Source organism: Typopeltis vanoorti, chromosome 3 (genome assembly GCF_054136105.1).
Source record: "Typopeltis vanoorti isolate ZY-2024b chromosome 3, IOZ_Tvanoo_1.0, whole genome shotgun sequence".
In the NCBI taxonomy this organism is placed as follows: domain Eukaryota; kingdom Metazoa; phylum Arthropoda; class Arachnida; order Uropygi; family Thelyphonidae; genus Typopeltis; species Typopeltis vanoorti.
Window position 1 is genome coordinate 169,726,373 of NC_143551.1, and position 21,017 is coordinate 169,747,389.

The 21,017-nt window shown below is 36.1% G+C and overlaps 1 protein-coding gene across 4 annotated transcripts in view; it reads right to left on the reverse strand.

The window, feature by feature from the left end:
- ICA69 (islet cell autoantigen 1-like protein) overlaps window positions 1-21,017 on the reverse strand; it is a 196,201-nt gene that overhangs the window by 128,737 nt on the left and 46,447 nt on the right. For all 4 annotated transcript variants that reach the window (XM_090390956.1, XM_090390958.1, XM_090390957.1 and 1 more), the window contains exon 2: window positions 13,471-13,531. In XM_090390956.1, coding sequence (XP_090247082.1) covers window positions 13,471-13,481 — 11 coding nt within the window. In that variant the 5' untranslated portion in view covers window positions 13,482-13,531. The remainder of the gene's footprint in view (window positions 1-13,470; window positions 13,532-21,017) is intronic.

Consider the following 21,017-nt stretch of genomic DNA (forward strand, 5'->3'; position numbering starts at 1 on the left):
AATGCATCACCTATAGCAAAGGACAGTCCACTTATCCATGATCCATTCTCTTTGAAATATTTGTTGTTATTTTCAGGAAAGCTGAGCACTGTGTATAACATGTTGTTCTACTCTTGATTACTATATCACAGGCCATTAAAGCTAACACCTTTTTTTTTTTTTTTTTTTTAGAATTATATCTCTTTACTGATCTTAATGCAGTAGTTTTAGCCATATAAAGCAAGCTAAGACAAAAACACACTGATGCTGGTTCACATAAATGATACTTATGAAAGCATTTATAGGAAAGGTATGCAGCAGGAAATGAATGGAAAATCAGAAATAATTAACATATAACCAACATCATGAAGCATTTAGAATATAAATGCCATCATGGTGTTTTTATGCCTTGTTCCATTTGTGAGACATTCTGTGGTTAGATTTTTCATCTCATTCCTACCAGAGTTCTGTAACAAGTGCATTATATATGGTTACTTTTAATCATTTCAGCTGAAAAATATTCAATAGTGGTTTGAATGTAATATCCAAATACACTGGTGTCCAAAAGCTAAGGATAAACTATATTTTTACCTATATATATATGAAAACATTTTCATGACTACAGCCAAATGTGGACATAAATTCATTGCTGGCATACTAATAACTTATATTATACAAAAAATGTGTTATAAATTTTGTACAAATTAAATTGCAATACATTTTTTGGCAAAAGTTACAAATTTCCTAAGGACATAGTTAAAGAATTAATGTACAGTGCTTACAGAAAACTATGCAGAGAGAACATTACAGTATGGAACACGTCCACCCCAAACTGTGATGCAGCTCTCACAATGCTTAGCACCAAGTGATTCAGGAGTTCCTGAGGCAAAGTGGTCCACTCCTCCTTCAGAGCAAGGATAAGGCCTTCTTTGTTTTCTGGAGGACAATTTCGACCAGCAATGCATCACCTATTGCATCCCAAACATGTTCTATGGAGTTGAGATCTAGAGATGGTGCTGACCACTCGATTCGATTAATATCCACAGTCTCCGGAAATATCTCCACTGCTCATGTACAATGTGGTGTGGTATTGTCATACATAAAAATGAATTCTTCACCTACAGACCCATGACACAATCAAACATGACATTGAAGAAGTATGTTGCAGTACTGTTCATCGATCATAGTCCCTTTTCGAGCACTTGTAGCTCAGTGCATCCATTAAGCATAATACTTCCCCACACATCATACCCCCAGAATTACTGTATTTATCCCTTTCAAGAACATTCTTGCAATGATAACCAGTACCACTTTTATGCAAGATCAAGCATCATTTAGAATCAGTAGAAAGACTAAAACAACTCTCATCTGTAAAGAGTACATTAGCCCATTACTGTCTTGTCCAATTTTTATGGATACAACATCACTGAAAATGTGCTGTACCTGCATAAAATCATCTAGATGATGTCTTTGAGACATTACAAGACATTCAAGTTTGCAACTTTATTTCTTCACAAAAAGAGCTTCCTTCAAACGTAATTCGATTAGTACAGACTTTTGCCTTTTATCCTGTTGAATGCTACCAGGTTACCCTTTGCATGCAATTCGAAGATTTTAATGTGCGCCTGCTTTCTACTTGAAATTGTTTATTATACAAACTGCCACAAGCTGATTCATCCGAATTTGCAGCTGTAATTTTCAGAAATAGTGTTTGTCTTTTGGTTTTGGACACTAGTGTATGTTGTTCTGGGGATATTTCAAAACTGTACCAGGATAGACAGATTTTATCGCTATTTAGTGAGGTCAACAGAAAATATATTTCTCATGAAAAAATAATTAATATTCCTGAATTTATAAGTCTGAAAACAAATCTGAAAACAAACCCCAACTCAACATCACCAGAGTTAAAGATCGGTACTATCAACGTAAGAAGCCTGAATGGCAAAGAAATGGAGCTGGCTGAGGAATTAGATAAGTACCAGATCGACATAATAGGGGTGACTGAAACAAAAAACACAAAAACTGGTGAGATCTTTCTGAGCAATAAATACAAAATGTTATATACAGGCAATGACAATCAAGGAAAAGAAGGAATAGCCATAGTATTCAACACAAAATACGAGACTAATCTTCTTGAATGGCAGTCAGTCTCAAATAGAGTAATGTGGGCAAATATGAGAATGGGGAACTGGACAATGAGACTTATTTGTGCCTATGGTCCCACAGAAGGCAATACTAAGGTAGAAGTGGAGGAATTTTTTTGACGCTTTAGAAAAAGCAACTGACACAATGAAAAAGGAAAAGTTGGTCCTTGTTGGGGATCTAAATAGCAGAGTAGGAAATGATTGTGAGACATACAAAAATATTTTGGGAAAATTTGGAGAAAAGAGCAAAGCTAATAATAATGGCAAATATCTGTTGGATTTTTGCTCAGGACATGGACTAGTTATTACTAACACCATGTTCCAACATAAAAATGTGCATAAATTCATGTGGAGAGAAGAGGCTAGGAATAAGAAAAGTCTCATTGACTATGTTATTGTTGATAGTGATGTTTTCTCCCTGGTGCAGGACACCAGAGTGTACAGAGGATTTGAAATTGGAAGTGATCACTATTTAGTCTTGAGCAAGATAAAATTGAATTTCATATTGAAAAGAATAACATGTAAGAAAGTTTTAAAGCGAATAAAAGTTGAGCAGCTCTCAGATGTGAACTGTAGACCAAAATACACAAAGATTATTGAAGAAAAAATGAAAGAGTTTGAGAACAGGAATCAAACCTTGGAGATGCAGTGGCACAGTGGCAAACTCTGAAGAAAACATTGATTGATTCTGCCAGAGAAGCATGTGGTGAGGTTGTCTGTAAGGATAAAAAAATCAGAACTCCCTGGTGGACACAGGAAGTTAAAGAGGCAGTGAAGGAAAAGAAGAAAGCATATCAAAAGTTCCTATCAAATAAGTCAGCGTGTGCTCTTAGAGAATACAGAGACAAATGCAAGAATGCTAAACACTGTGTAAAACTAGCTAAACAAAAGTCACGGGAAGACTTTGGCAAGAATATAGAAAATAAATATCAAGAAGGTGGCAAAATATTCTGGAGGTTGTTGAAGAAGCTTAGGAATGGAGGTAAGAGTGCTGTAAAAGGAGTTAGAGATGATAAAGGTGACATGAAAACGGGAGAAAAAGATATCCTTGAAGTATGGAGTAATTACTTTGAAAAACTGCTAAATGAAACAAGCAGTGATGACAGCTCAGTGGTAAAAAACACTGACCAGGCATGCAGTCAGGAATACATATCCATACTTGAAGTACAAAAAACCATCAAAGGCTTGAAATGTGGAAAGGCAGCAGGAGTAGATGATATTCGACCAGAAATGCTGAAGTATGGTGGTATAAGAGTCTTACAGTGGCTGTACTGCATAGTTCAGAAGGCCTGGACAGAGGGACGAATTTCCGATGATTGGTCATAGTACCCATATATAAAAAGGGAAATAAAACTGCATGTGAGAATTACAGAGGTATTTCCCTACTGAGTGTTTCTGGCAAGATCTATGCAAGTATACTTGAGAAACGGTTGAGAAGAATTGTGTAAGAAAAGCTTGGTGAAGAACAAGCTGGATTCAGGCCAAATAGAGGCTGTCAGGATCAGATCTTCACTTTACGACACATAGTCGAGAAAGCCTGGGAATATAACAAAGATCTGTATTTAAGTTTTAACGATTTGGAAAAGGCATATGACATGGTGCCAAGAGAGAAGCTATTCAACACGCTGCAGTTATATAGTGTCAATGGAGCATTATATCAAGCAATACTTGGTCTTTATTTGAGTTGTAAGGCAGCCGTTAGAATTGAAGGAAGTACAGGAAGGTGGTTTAATGTTAAATCTGGTGTGAGACAAGGATGTACATTATCCCCTCTGTTATTCATTATCTATATGGATCACATTATGAAGGATAGTGGTATTAAACATGAAATCAAAATTGGAGATGATAATGTCAGCTCTTTGCTTTATGCGGATGATGTTATACTTATAAATAAATCCGCTAAAAGTCTGAAAGATTCTCTGACTAAATTGAATAACTGTTGTAATAGATATGGTATGAAGGTAAGCAATAAAAAGACAAAGACAATGAAAATAGGCAGAATGATTGAAAATGTCAACTGTGTTGTGAATGGAGAACCTGTGGAACAAGTAAAACATTTCAGCTATTTAGGCACGATTTTTACTGAAGATGGTAAATTAAATATAGAAATAGACAACGGAATCAGCAAAGCTGGTATGGTGGGAAGTCAACTGAATAAATTCATATGGAATAAGAGAGAAATTAGTCGGAACACTAAATTAGCTGTATACAAGACAGTGTTCAAACCAGTTTTAACTTATGGATCTGAGAGCTGGGTCAGAAGTAAAACACTTGACCAAAGACTAGAGACCACAGATATGAGAGTCCTGAGAAAGATTATAGGCGTGAACAGATGGCATCAATGGCAATATCATATTAAAAATGAGGATATTAGGAAAGAACTTGACATTGTCAGCATCCAAGAATGCGTTAGCAGAGCTAATCTCAGGTGGTAAGGTCACTTAAACAGAATGGGCGAGGAAAGATTAGCAAAACAAGTGTTCTCTGCCAGGTTGGCAGCAAAACGACCCAGAGGAAGACCAAGATATAGGTGGATTGATACGGTACAAAGTGCCTTAGACGATAGAAATATAAGATCTGATAATGTTGGAGTCTTGACAAGTAACAGACTGATTTGGAGGAAAATTGTAGATAGGAAATTAATAATGATGTAAACTGTACAGTTTTGGGACAACTTATCATTTCTTAGGAGGATGCTGTATAATTATTATCATAGAACTATAGTAAATTTTATTCATACACAGCTGACGTATACTGTAGCAGGATCAGTTAACCCTTCTGCATCAACAATGTTACTTGACAAGACGGGATAAGGAATGTTTAAAAGTTAATCACACTATTCATGTTATTCAATAACTGAAGTATTCTCTGATATCATGGTTTCTTTTTCAAAGTATAATCCTTCACGTGCTACACGTTTTTTTGCATCACTCCATTGAATTCTCAAGCACTTGGCAAAATCTTGCATGATAATTAATCTGAGTGCAACAACATGAACCCATTCAATAACACATTTAAGCTGGTAGATAGTTCTCTGCAACAATAACTTTCCACCCAACAGGGTAGTAGTAGTAGTAATAGTGAAGCTGGTTTGTTCACGTATGCTTGAGCCAAATTTCTATCTATGTGCTTCATGTTAAAGCACTAGAAATCATACATGGGTGAGCCTGGGATTACAGGATGGAATGCTCACATGTGTACTATTGATAGGTGTAATTGCCTCCATCACAGCATGTGCTTTATGTAATTGTGAACTACCTTGAAGCAGAAACTTTGTTTACCAAGAACACCTCCTTTCACCCCCATAAAAAAATTACACATCACACATGTCTTAAGTATAATATAAGTTACTTAAGGCATTTGATAGTCATTGCAGTCATTCTAAGGTACCAAGTGTGCTAAAAATTATGCCATGTAATCCAAAAGCAAAGCCAATTATTCTACACAAAGGTGGTGCTATGCAAACTTTCTTCCGTGGTGCAAGATTTTACATTTTACTGTTATTTTGTTTCTGAGTAATATTGTTAAAAAAAAAATATCAGAATTTAGTTCAGCAACATTGCAAACTCTAAAATTCAGTCATTTAACAATCAATTAGCTTTCTGTGATGAATGTGATCATTCTCATACTTTGAACAACTCCAATTTTGATATCATGTTTAATACCACTTTCCTTCATTATGTGATCCATATAGATAAAAAATAACAGAGGGGATAATGTACATCCTTGTCTCACACCAGATTTAACATTAAACCATCTTCCTGTACTTCCTTCAATCTAACTGCTGACTTAAAACTCAAATAAAGACTAAGTATTGCTTGATATAATGCCCTATTGACACCATATAACTATAGCGTATTTAATAGCTTCTCTCTTCGCACATTGTCATATGCCTTTTCCAGATCTACAAAACTTAAATACAAATTTTTGTTATATTCCCTTGATTTCTCAACTATTTGTCGTAAAGTGAATATCTGATACTGACAGCCACTATTTGGCCTGAATCCAGCTTGTTCTTCAAAAAGCTTTTCTTCCACAATTTTTCTCAACCGTTTCTCAAGTATACTGGCATAAATCTTGCCCGGAACACTCAGTAGGGAAATACCTCTGTAATTCTCGCATGCAGTTTTATTTCCCTTTTTATATATGGGTACTATGAGAGCTCTCCTCCAATCATTGGGAATTCGTCCCTCTATCCAGGCCTTCGGAACTATGCAGTGCAGCCACTGTAAGACTTTTATACCACCATACTTTAGCATTTCTGGTTGAATATCATCTAATCCTGCTGCCTTTCCACATTTCAAGCCTTTGATGGCTTTTTCTACTTCAAGTATGGATATGTATTCCTGACTATATGCCTGTTGTGTGGTTTTTAACACTGTGCTATCACTGCTTGTGAAAAATTTAGCAATTTTTCAAAGTAATTACTCCATACTTCAAGGATATCTTTTTCTCCTGTTTTCATGTCACCTTTATCATCTCTAACTCCTCTTACAGCACTCTTTCCTCCATTTCTAAGCTTGTTCAACAACCTCCAGAATATTTTGTCACCTTCTTGATATTTATTTTCTATGTTCTTGCCAAAATCCTCGCATGACTTTAAACTAGTTTTAAAGTCATAGCTAGTTTTAAACAGTGTTTAGCATTCTTACATTTGTCTCTGTATTCTCTAAGAGCACAAGCTGACTTATTTGCTGGGAACTTTTGATATGCTTTCTTCTTTTCTTTCACTGCCTCTTTAACTTCCTGTGTCTACCATGGAGTTCTGATTTTTCTATCCTCGCAGAAAACCTCACCACAATGCCTCTCTGGCCGAAAATTAATCAGGGTTTTCTTCAAGGCTTGCCACTGAATCTCCAAGGTTCGGTTCCTGTTCTCAAAACGCTTTCATTTTTTCTTCAGTAAACTTTGTGTATTTTAATCTACAGTTCATATCTGAGTGCTTGCCAACTTTTATTTGCTGTAAAACTTTCTTACATGTTATTATTTTCAATATGAAATTCCATTTGATCCTGCTCAAGACTAAATAGTGATCACTTCCAATTTCAAATCCTCTGTTCACTCTGGTGTCCTGCACCAGGGAGAAAACATCACTATAAATAATAACATAGTCAAATAGACTTTTCTTATTCCTTGCTTCTTTTCTCAATGTAAATTTGTGAACATTTTTATGTTGGAACATGGTGTTAGTAATAACCAATCCATGTCCTGAGAAGAAATCCAACAGGTATTTGTCATTATTATTAGCTTTGCTCTTTTCTCCAAATTTTCACAAAATATTTTTGTATGTCTCACAATCATTTCCTACTCTGCTATTTAGATCCTCAACAAGGACAAACTTTTCCTTTTTCATTGTGTCAGCTGCTTTCTCTAAAGCCTCAAAAAATTCCTCCACTTCTACCTTAGTAGAACCTTCTGTGGGACCATAGGCACAAATAAGTCACACTGCCCAGTTCCCCATTCTCAAATTTGCCCATATCACTCTACTTGAGACTGCCTGCCATTCAAGAAGATGAGCCTCGTATTTAGTGTTGAATACTATGGCTACTCCTTCTTTTCCTTGATTGTCATTGCCTGAATTTTGTATTTATTGCTCAGAAAGATCTCACCAGTTTTTGTCTTTTTTGTTTCAGTCACCCCTATTATGTCGATCTGGTACTTATCCAATTCCTCAGCTAGCTCCATTTCTTTGTCATTCAGTCTTCTTATATTGATAGTACCAATCTTGAACTCTGGTGATGTTGAGTTGGGGTGGGTTTTAGGATTTGTTCCAATAGCTGACTTTTTGCTGTTTGCCCGAGTACCCTGCCAAAAACAACGGGCGCCTTGTTTAACCGGGCGACGGGCCAGCCCGCATGCAATTCTGTCATGTTGTACCATCATTTGAAATTTTGGTTTAAGCCAATAAGAATACAATTTGGTTGGCTAAATCCCAAATTGCCAGCCCATCCTCGTCCATTCAGTATCCAGGTAGATACTTAACAGGGTGCACCATGAGAAGGTGAGGATTGGACGTTAGGTCAGAAGCCCTGGCCAGTTCTCCACATTCCTTTAAAGGCTATATGGAGGTCTCCTCTCAGCAAGACAGTATCTGAAAGAAGCAATGTATGACTGAATACCAAGGGTTAAGCGAGTAAATAGAGTAGGAGTGAAATGGATGACCAGTGAAATCAAGTAAGCTGTGCTGGAAAAGAAAATGTTATGGAGGAGGAACAAGACAGTTGGTGGTGATCAGATCCATGAAGAGTATAAAGTGCAAGCTGTAAAAGTGACAAGCATGATTAAGAAAGAAAACCACAGGATCCAATGGCAACACACCAAGCTACCACATCGATCCATATATAAACATGAGCATTAGTATAAAGAAAGTGCTGAAGCCTTATGACACAGACCCAATCTTAACTGTAGCGACTGTCTCACTATCCCAAAAGTCTGGGAAATTATTATTCTCAACTGTATAAAATAAATGTATCAGTTATATTTTAATTTAATTTAATTACAACACAATAGTATTTAGTCCTTAAACATGCTACTGTATACATAGAGGGATTCCAATATAAGTATGCACACTAATGTGTTTTTTTTATGCAATTCCTATATTGTTGTTTAATAACCGTACTGATGACATCTTATGATACTTAAGAAAAAATATTTACATATTATTAAAAAGTTAATTACTGTAACATACGTATGAATTTATGGTTATTCCATTTACCCCTTATAACTGTACTGTTTTGAAAGATACCAGAAGAGTAACACGGAACTTTTTTGTGGTTCTTATTGATTTCGAAAAGGCTTTTGATAGAGTCCCAAGAAAAGAGATATGGAAAAGCATGAGGAAGAAAATTATTCCAGAGAAGTATGTACATCCCCTAATTTTTCTCAAACTCATATTTGCAATCTCAGTCTTTGGTCAAGTGCTACAATTCTAGCCCAACTCTCAGATCCATAACTTAAAACTGGTTTGAACACTGTCTTGTATACTGCTAACTTGGTGTTTTCACTAATTTCTCTCTTATATTCAAAATAAATTTATTCAACTATCTCCCCACCAAATCAACTTTGCTTATTCTGTTGTCTATTTCCAAATTTAATTTGTCATCCTCACTAAAAACTGTGCCTAAATAGCTGAAATATTTCTTCTATATTTTCTCTATTTGCAGCTGTCGTTTTCTATATTATATTTTAATAGTTTTGGTCTTTTAATTGCTGAATTTAATGTCAAATTTGTTATACTTATTATCACACTTAGAAAATACTGGAAACTTGCACTGGGTGTGTTCAAGAATACATTATCATCTGCATAATATTTCTCATTTTAATATAAGGTTCAATGCCACTTTATTTCATAATGCAATCCACATAGATGATGAATAATATTGGAAATAATGTGCATCCTTGTCCTCAACTGATTTGACTTCTGTATTTCCTTTAATTCTAACTGCTGACTTACAATTAAATTAAATTAGACTACATATTGCTCTATATTTCCATTTATCCTATATAACTGCTCTGTATAAAGTTCCATTTACCCCCCACCTTTTTTTTTCCAGCCCTTTTTCCTGGAAACCTTCTTGTATGCCTTTACCAGATTTACAAAACTCAAGTGCAGATTCTTGTTATGTTGAAAGTTTTTTTCACTTAGTTATACTATAAATTAAATATGACAATAATGAAACCTAGAACATAATTTCTTGGCATCTTTAATTTATAGATTCTTGTTATATTTCCAAGATTTCTCAACTATTTGTCTTAAAGTGAAAATCTGATCTTGACAACCTTTATTTGGTCTGAACCCAGTTTATTCTTTCCCCAGTTTCACTTCCACAATTTCTCTCACCTTCTTTTTAAGTAAGCTTGCATAAATCTTACCTGGAATGCTCTGTAATTCTCACATTCAGATTTATTTTTTTATTTATATATACATTCAGCTTTATTTATATATACATTCAGTTTTATTTATTTCCTTTTTTTGTGTGTGGGACTATAAGAGCCTGGGATTCAATATCATCTGGAATTCAACCTTCTAATGTAAATAAGATCCCCTGCTAATCAAAAGCACTAGAATAGATACTGGCAGTCATTTATTAGAAGGTGCTTCTAGGCAAGGTTGACCTTGAGTAATAATGGTTTCTTAATTACTAAAAAAAAAAAAAAAAACAAATTAAGTCAGGGAGAGCTGGATGAAATTTGATGGTAAAGATTTCTTGCCCTTCTTAAGAATGGGTTGAATAAGCATATTTTATTCTCTCTTATTCAATCAGTAGAATAAGAGAGAATAGAGAAAGCCATTCAGAACAATCAGAGAAATGCCCTGAGGAGAAAGGTTTTTTTTATTATTTTTTTTTTTATGGTATCTTCTAGTTTAGATGAAATTCTTCTGATCATTTTCCAGCATAAAATTGGGGGGGGGGGGATATTGAATGTTTAACGTGTATGTGTTGTGTACAACTGCAGTAGAAGGAAATTTAAAAGATTGTCTATACAAGAATTTGAAGAAAAGTAAGAAGCAAGTCTGTCTGAGTGAAGAAGCAGCAAAGCTATCCAAGAGCAAAGGAGGTGAAAGTAGGGTTAGACAAAGGTTATGGCCATGAGTAAGAGACTAGAAGCATATCTACCGTTTTTGGATGAGATGACATTTCCTGCTTTCAGCTCTTTCAAAATCAGTTTTGGATATTAGAATAATTTGCTTCATCTATTTTGGACTTTTTGGTATTAACAGAAACAGAAGATAGAGACAACAATGAAAGCCAAATGCAATATGCCTAGTACTTCTCTTGTACAGCCTTCACACACTTCACCAGTAACCAATCAGAAATAGCTGGCCCAAGAGTATCACTAATTATACACTGCATCCAGTGAAGAGAGGTAGCTGACAAGTACCACCATCTTGTGGTCCCTAATCCTGACACTATGTTTATTGTCTGAAAATAATATCAGTTCTACACTTGATTTTCTTGATTTTACAGTATAAAAAATCTCAGTTTCAAGGAGAACAAACCTGCTTCAGGAACCAGTCAAAAAAAAGGTTAAAAAAAAAGTAGCTGTAGTTTGCAACTAGAATTGAACTTTGGACGCTGTTTCTTTGACCGGTCTAGTACTGTGGATACACACATACAACACTAGACTGCCCCACTAAATATTTCTGTATCAATAAAAATGGCTTCAGTGCTACATTCAGTGCATGCATTCAGATGAGAACACTAAAAAAATAATTCAAGCAAGGAAAAGAGACACATGGAAGTTACAGAGATCATCTTACTTGGCATTCTAATACTTGATCAGACCTGGATGGAGGGAGGGTTGTCTGATTGTTGTACCATGGAAAAGAAATCCATACTAGATTGTGGTCTGGAGATTGTCAAATAGATAAACGGCATCGAGAGTACACAAAAAAAAAGTGATCAGGAGTGTTCAAGTGTCTAAGGTTATCTAGTAAACATCTGATATTCTGGTAGGCATTTTGAATTATAGGTGTAAGATTACTGGTAATAGCAATATATGATAGATGCACATAATATCTAGAGAGAATTTCACCCAGTTCTTCTGCAGATTGTGTTTCCCTCTGCAGCAATACTATAGAAGTTTGGCCTTTACTCTGAAGGGAGAACACAGATGCCACCTCAATCCCTGCCAAGTTAGTTAATTCCTAGATAAAGTTTTCATTCTAGTCTGATGGTTTAATGCCTGATAGCTAGATATTTAAGAAAACTATTATAAAGAACAAGCCAGTAGAGTGACTCAGTAAGGACAAACAAAGTGCAGTATGAGCAGAAATTGGCAAACCAGGTGAAGAAAAACCCTAGAGTTTTTTTTTTTTTTTTTAGATATGTGACAAGTAGAAGAAAGAATTATTATGTTAATGGATGAAAATGGTAGAATGGTAACTGCTGCAGAAGAAATTGTTGAGGTATTCAATGATCAGTTTATAAGTTTTTCATCCTCATCAGGGTAAAATCATGAAAAACTTAAGTGTAGAGGAAATAGGAGAGGATAGCTTAATTTTGAGTGAACAGGAGGTATTTGAGGAAATAAATAACCTTGATGCCAATAAGGCAATAGGATTTGATGACATATCACCACTGGGGTAAAGTGGTGATATGTCTTATTAAATTACTCTGGATTTAGAGAAAGATGTTGAAAGTTTATTTTTCACTTGGTCAGACTATAATAAATTTAGTTTAATTCTTTATCCAAGTGTGTGCAAACAAAGTTTGCACCTGAAAGTATCTTCAGGACTGGGGTAAAGTGGTACAACACCGGGCTGACTCGTTGCAAAGGTGGAGCAAGCTACCAACACCCCTATCTCAGTATCTCCCATAATGCAAAACACATCTCCTTGCGGATATGTATATTGAGATAGGAGTGTTGGTAGCTTGCTCCACCTTTGCAAGGAGTCACCTGGTGTTGTACCACTTTACTCCAGTCCTGAAGATACTTTCAGGAGTAAACTTTGTTTGCACACACTTGGATAAAGAATTAAACTAAATTTATTATAGTCTGCCCAAGTGAAAAATAAACTTTCAACATCTTTCTCTAAATCCAGAGTAATTTAATAAAAAGGTGGCACATCGTTTGGCAGCTCCTATAGGAGGAGATGACCTTGTAATGCCACTTGGACCTGGCTCCCACTGAAGAGACCTCAATAAAGATCGAAACTAGTCTGGGTAGTTGCCCTTCCCTTAATGCATAACATTATACATATCCACAAGGAGATGTGTTTTGCATTATGGGAGATACTGAGATAGGAGTGTTTGTAGCTTGCTCCACCTTTGCAAGGAGTCGCCCGGTGTTGTACCACTTTACCCCAGTCCTGAAGATACTTTCAGGCGCAAACTTTGTTTGCACACTTGGATAAAGGATTAAACTAAATTTATTATGTGTGACAGTGTGTAGCTCCCATGATGAGTCTGTGACTACATGGAGGTCAGATATTAATAATAATATTTTGTTTAGTATGTAATACAACAACACTCCACCCAATTTCCATTATGCTGATTTTATGTTTTTATTTTTTTAACTAACATATATATTCTTCTTCTTCTTTTCAGCCATTTTCTGTCCACTGCTAGACGAAGGCCTCCTCCAGTTCTTTCCACCTTTCTCTGTTCTTGGCAATGGTTGACCAATCCCCCCCTTTTTTTTTGTAAAAAAAAAAAAAAGGATCTTTTTTTTTTGCAAAAAAAAAAATTAGTAAGTTAGGATTAATGCATATAATCTATATACTAACACATTAATATACAACACTTATCAGATAAAAAAATAACAATAAAAAGACTCCCAGCTTGGTACATAAAACAGTTAATGTGGATCCAAAGCATTTTATATAAATATTTAAACAGCTTACTAGTCAGTCATTGCTTTACTGAACGCCAAGTTTCATCTCGGTGCATCTCTTAAACATATACCTGAAAAACATTTAAGTATTATATAAAAGCTCATTAAGAGAATAAATTTATTAATCATTATAAATAATGAACTGAGTACTCTGCTCTAAAAAATGGCTTACATATGTATTATAAAAATAACACAAAACAAAATAAGATAAAATATTATTTCATAACTCTGTATACAATATGACAGACCAAAAAAAAAAAAACTTTGCATCCAAAGCAACTTGCACAATGAAATTCCATTAGATTTCTGAATTTGGAAAATGCTCATGTCGGTAAAAACAACCATGAAGAAAATTCAACTTTATAAATAACGCCAAGAATAGCTGAAAAATCAGTTTTTGTTTTTGGAAAATAACTAACTCAAATTATTAACTTAAAATAACAACTTTTGCTTCATTTGTAAAAATTTGGCATAGCAGCAGAGTAATTTTGTTTAATAATAACCTACACTTCAAAGGATGCATTTCAATAATAAATTTAGTTTAATCCTTTATCCAAGTGTAAGCAAACAATGTTTGCACCGGAAAATATCTACAGGACTGAGGTAAGGTGGTACATCCCATGGTAACTTGTAGCAAAGTTGGACCAAGCTCTCATCACTCCTCGTCTCAGTATCTCCCATAATGCAAAACACATCTCCTTGCAGACATGTATACAGCTATGCATTAAGGGAAAGGCCGTTATCCAGACCGGTTTCGACCTTTACTGAGGTCTCGTTAGTGGGAGGCAGACCCAGAGTGGTGATACTAAGGCAGAAGTAATGGAGAGGTCATATTTACCTATACAACTTGTCAACTGGTGTACCACCTTTACCATAAGATGTACCCAGTGGTGAGGTATGAAAATTTTAACAAAGGGCTCGCATCGTCGAGCAAAAAAAAAAAAAAAAAAAAAAAAGGGCATAAGTTATTTTCGCATAACTTAGCCCTTATAATACTTATATTGCCACTTTGTAGAGCTTCTGACAGATATGATAATTCCTGTAGGATATCAATCATTAATGCTAGATCTTTTAAAAATTGAGAAGTCGGTTTAAAAAGCCCTTATATTTATCGTTCGATGGTAAATGTTTGCATAAAGCTGGGTAATTTCTCCACAAAGCAAGAGCCGTTCGTAAACTGCAAGCTGCCCATCATGGTCTAAATACACGGCCAATCTTTAAAATTTCGATACCAAAGTCTTTTGCAATTGTATTTAATTCTCATTGATTTTTTGGTGATTGATGATAAAAAGCATATAATTTATCTATAAATATTTCAAAATGATTTATTTCTTTAATGTTTTTTTATTAAATCGTCTAATGCTAAGACCTAAATGTAAACGATGAGCGCAATGCCAAATCACAACGTCAGGAAATTTTTGTAGAAGTTTGATTGCAGCACCTGATTTGTTTCCTAACATTACACTAGCTACATCAGAACAAAATGCAATGAAATGATTTTTTATATAGTTATCAGAAAATCCATATGAATTTAAAGTAGCAATTATAGTAGCATGTATACATTCCACGGTGGTATTTTCTAGTTCTACAAGATTATTAAACAAGAACAAGGGGCTCACAAATTTGAGAAAAATTTAACAAAGGGCTCGCACGAGCCCCTTATAGCTCACCACTGGATGTACCCCCTTACCTCAGTCCTGAAGATATTTTCAGGTGCAAACTTTGTTTGCTTACACTTGGATAAAGGATTAAGCTAAATTTATTATAGTCTAACCAAGTGTAAAATAAACTTCCAATATCTTTTTCTAAATCCAGAGTAATTTAATAATAAGGTGGTACACCAATTGGCAACTCATATAGGTAAATATGACCTCTCCATTACTTCTGCCTTAGTATCACTGCTCTGGGTCTGCCACCCATTGACAAGACCTCAATAAAAGTCGAAACCGGCCTGGGTAGTGGCCCTTCCCTTAATGCATAGCTGTATACATGTCTGCAAGGAGATGTGCTTTGCATTATGGGAGATACTGAGACAAGGAGTGATGAGAGCTTGGTTCACCTTTGCTATGAGTTACCATGGGATATACCACTTTACCTCAGTCCTGAAGATATTTTCAGGTGCAAACTTTGTTTGCTTACACTTGGATAAAGGATTAAACTAAATTTATTATAGTCTAACCAAGTGCAAAATAAACTTCCAAGATGCATTTCAATATTTACAGTTTATGCTACTGCGTGTGCACACACTACACTACACAAGCAGCAGGGTTTCCCTTCCAGGAATCTTGGGTTTTATCTTCAGCAGAAAAGCTCTAAGTTTTCAAAGGATTTCATTTCATGTCTTTCTAATTGAAGAGAAGATGCCAAAACACTCTTGCAAGTAAGCTACAAATGCTCTTCATTTCAGTATATGTTTCTTAACATATGTTTTTATATGTTTGTTTGTGACTGACCTGCTAACTCTGTATACAAATGGTATCTGCAACCAAATCACTTCTTCTAGCAGAAGGCTGCTTCATTCTCAAAACCCTATAAGGTACAGGAGTGACTATACAGCATCCAGCAATGTCAAATGCAAATAACTAACCATTTATGAAACTTGTGAAACTTATAATCAGCAAACATTAATGTATTCACACACACACACACACACGTTGTGTGTGTGTGTGTGTGAATACATTAATGTTTGCTTCATTCTCAAAATGAGAATGAAGCACATACATTGTGTGTCTGCTTCATTCTCAAAACGCTATAAGGTACAGGAGTGACTAAACAGCATCCAGCAATGTCAAATGCGAATAACTAACCATTTATGAAACTTATAATCAGCAAACATTAATGTATTCACACACACACACACACACACACACACACACACACACACACACACACACACACACACACACACACACACACACGTTGTGTGTGTATGTGTGTGAATACATTATTATTATTATTATTATTATTATTATTATTGTTCCGGGAAACTCCAAGGAGTCGACAGACTCATCGAGGGAGGCCCTAACATCATGTCAAGAACAACTATTCAACATTCACACAGTATCTATCATACCTTGCCTTGAACTCATTGACGGTCGTAGCACCCACAACAGACTCTGGAAGCTTATTCCACTCATTTACCACTCTCCAAGTAAAGAACCTAGCTCTAACACCCTTGTCAACCATGCTCTTGCCCAGCTTCCATGCATGGCCCCTAGTCCTCCCACCACCAGTCATATTTTCAAAAATATCTTCTGGATCAATCTTATAAAAACCCTTCAGTAATTTGAATGTCTCAATCATATCACCCCTCCTTCGCCTATCGTCCAATTTCTGCAACCCACAAATCTTCAACCTATTCTCATAAGGTTCATTCCACAGACCTGCTATCATCTTGGTCACTCGTCTCTGGACCCTCTCCACTTCCTCCCCATCACGAAGAAACCCTGGTGCCCATAGCTGGGCACAGAAGTCCAGATGGGGTCTTATCAAGGCTCGATACAGAGGAACAACAACTTTTTCGTCTCTGCATGTTAAAGTATTTTTCAGAAGCCAAGTGATTTGGTGAGCTGTTTTAGTTACTTTTGCAATGTGCCCCCTAAACTTCAACTCCCTATCCACCAACACTCCCAAATCCCTGGCCTCATCAATCTCCTGGAGTATGGTTCCACCAATGCGATATACTGCTGCTATTCTTTTCACCCCAAAGTGCATAACCTTACACTTTGCCACATTAAATTGACATCCATTTTTCCTAGCCCAGTCCTCCAAACTATCCAAATCATCCTGTAAAATTTTGACATCCTGTGCACTCACAATTGCTCTACCCAACTTTGCATCATCAGCAAACAAGTGAACACTTCCTCTCAGATCCTTTCCAATATCATTGATGAACAAATTGAAAAGCAGTGGTCCAAGAACAGAGCCCTGTGGCACTCCACTAGTCACAAGACGTCTTTTAGACTGCACTCCTAAATAAACCACTCTTTGATATCTCTCCTTCAACCACCCTCCTATCCATCTCACCAACCCTATATGTATACCCATCTGCTCCAGTTTACTGATTAGAGTTCCATGTGGTATCCTATCAAAGGCCTTGGCAAGGTCCAGTAGTATCACTGTAAACCCATTACCCCTATCCAGTTCAGCCGTCACTGTGTTATAAAACGTGAGCAAGTTACTGAGGCATGATCTACCCTTCACAAAACCATGTTGTCCCCCATACAATATCCTATTTTCATCTATCCAATCCTGTATTCTTTTCTTGACTAATTTCTCTAAGACCTTGACAATGATTCCTGATATGCTAATCGGTCGGTAATTTACAACAGCAGTCTTGGAACCACCTTTATGCAGTGGAACTATTTTCCCCTCTTTCCACCCGCTCGGGACTAACCCAGACGCGAGACTCAAATTAAACAGAATGGTCAAGAGTACTGACAATTCTTTAGCTGCTTCTCTTACAACACGAGCTGGTATACCATCCAATCCCACAGATGTATTGACATTGAGGTTATGCAATAGACTACTCACCTCCACTTCATTAACCACAATTCCCGTATAATCTACTGGTTTATTCGTTTCTGCAATGTCACCACCTGGATGATATACTTTTGCAAAGTGCTCACTCAGTAACTCAACTATCTCAACTGATTCAGTTACCTCCCTACCATCGGCATTCTTTAAAATCAATCTGCCATGTACATTTTTCCTTTTACTTGCTACATATTTAAAAAACTGTTTAGGATTCTCTTTAGCCTGCATGGCCAATGTTCTTTCGTAATCCTTTTTTGCTTTTCTTACCACACTCGTCACCCTTCTGGCCTGCGCTTTATACCGTTCATGTGCCTGCCGGTCACCCTTCTCCTTAAATTCCCTCCATAGTTGTTTTTTCTTTTTTTGCAACTCAAGCTTAATGGTGTTATTCATCCATTTAACCCCTACTTGATTTATTATTCGGACTCTAGGTATACAGTCAGCCATTGCTTCATGCAAGCACTTCTTAACTACCTCCCATGCACTATCAACTTCTAGTCCTTGCAGTTGTACATGCCATGGCACTGAACCAATCAAACTCCTAAGCTTGTCATACTTTCCAGCCCGATAATTCCACATGTACCCTGTCTTAATTGAAAATTCTACACCTTTAGCCACCTCCCAAGTTAAGACCCTATGATCACTATATGATACATTAATGTTTTGGTGATTTTGTATTCACATTAATAACTAGTTATTAATGTGAATACATTAATAACTAGTGAAGGGAAGAGATCTTGTTTGCTAGGATGTTAATTCCTAGCAAAGGGGAAAGGAAAAAAGAAAAAAAACGAGTAAGGAAAAGAAAGTAAGAGTAGATGAGACCATACATTTTCATCTATAACATCTTAAAAAAAAGGTTTAATGCAAGATGAACAGGAGAGACATGTAATTTGGGCTTAAAAAATGGGAGGAATATATATATATAAGGGATGGCGGCATTAGTAAGGTGAGGTGTCACAGACCCACAAAGATTTTAAATTGACTATAACTTTTTGACAACGCGTGGCGGTGAGTCATACCTCCGTATAGCTTTCCCTCCCGTAACCCACTACTCGATACCACAGATGACAGGCTGTTGCGTGCAAGCACATTTAGTGTGCAGAAATGCAAAGTGTGCTGGGGTCCACCAGACCCCACCTTACCAAAAGTGTGACTATATTTACTTCCGAAACACAAGTTGTTTTCACGTATATCTACTAAAATATTATCATTACTGCTATGTCTTCTATTTTTTTTACATACCAACTATAAGCAAATGCGTTTTCATAAATATTTAGAGGGTATTTTGAGAATAATATCTTTTTTTTTTTTTACCAGATGAGTTACGTGAGCAGGAAGAACAGAGGTTACGTCAACTTATAGATGACGCTTTGACATACAAGGAGCCCATTTAGCAGAGATGATGATAGTGAAATTGATTTAGAATTAGTCAGTAATCATGAATCTGATACAGAACAAGAATGTGTGGAAGAATCTTCAGAGGAAGAATCCATTAATATTGATTAAAAAGATATGGAATTCTATAATACACTATATTATTTGGGTGGGTCTGTGGGACCCCATCTTACCACTTTTATTACATTTTCCCACCTCACCAGTGCCGGGTTAAATAATGAGACGGGTTGCAAAAATGTGGTTTATTATTACAATTGTACAACTTAATTGTTATCCCCTTCAACATACTCCCCTCCTCTATCTATACACTGTTGTATGCAAATTTTCCATTGTTGGGACCAGTGCTGCAAGACATCAGGTGTTATCTGCTTCGGTAGTGCTGCCGTTTTCCCATTTATCTCATCCACTGACTGAAAATGGGTGCCCTTCAATGTGGATTTCAACTTTGGAAAAAGGTAAAAGTTGCATGGAGCTAAGTCTGGCGAGTAAGACAGATGGTCCAACACTGGGATCTCCTTATCAGCCAGATATTGCTTTACAGACAGTGCACTGTGAGCTGGAGCATTGTCCTGATGGAGAATCCAAGTGTTGTTCTTCCACAGATCGGGTCTCTTCTTCCTCACTCGTTCTCTCAGCTTGGCCAGAACCTCAAGGTAATAATGTCTGTTAACTGTCTGACCCTCTGGTACCCATTCAACCATTACCACACATTCATATAAAAAAAAACCTATCAGCATTGCCTTCAGTTTTGACTTGCTCATTCTTGCTTTTTGATTCTCAGTGACGTGGGAGTTTTCCAGTGCATCGATTGTCTCTTTGTTTCTGGATCGTACTGGAAAATCCATGTCTGGAAGAACATGATGATCTTCTCCTGCAAGTCCAGCTCCGCTATAATAAGTTTAGTTTAATCCTTTATCCAAGTGTGAGCAAACAAAGTTTGCACCTGAAAGTATCTTCAGGACTGGGTTAAGGTGGTACACACCAGGGCAACTCGTCAGCCGGACTTGCAGTGGATGAGGTAAAGGAGAAAATGGCAGTGCTAATGAAGCAGATAACCTGATGACTTGGAGCACTGCTTCCAACAATTGAAAATTCGTATGCAATGGTGTATAGATAGAGCAGGGGGGAGTATGTTGAAGGGGGATAACAATTAAGTTGTACAATTGTAATAATAAATCGCATTTTTGCAACCAGTCTCGTTATTTAATAGCCACACCTCATACATCAACACAATAACCTATATATACAGTATGCAATGAGAAAATGTATCTATTTATAGAAGAAGCAAAAGCAAAATTACAAAAATTACCAATCCATGATCATCTTTCCAAAAAAACTCAATGAAACTATAAATGCAAAAATAATATCAAATTCCAACCTAACACATCATGAAATACACACAATTAAAAAGCTTAATAATAAGCACAATATCATCATCAGATATGACAATGATTTCAAAACTATTATAAAGAATGCATAAGACTATGTTGCCAAATTACAAAGCACAAATGATATCAGCAGACTAATGTCTCAATATATATAAATATTTTTCTTTCTTTATTCTTTATTTTTCTTATTATTTTTATATATAAATAAAAAATAAAATAAAATAAAAATTTGCAC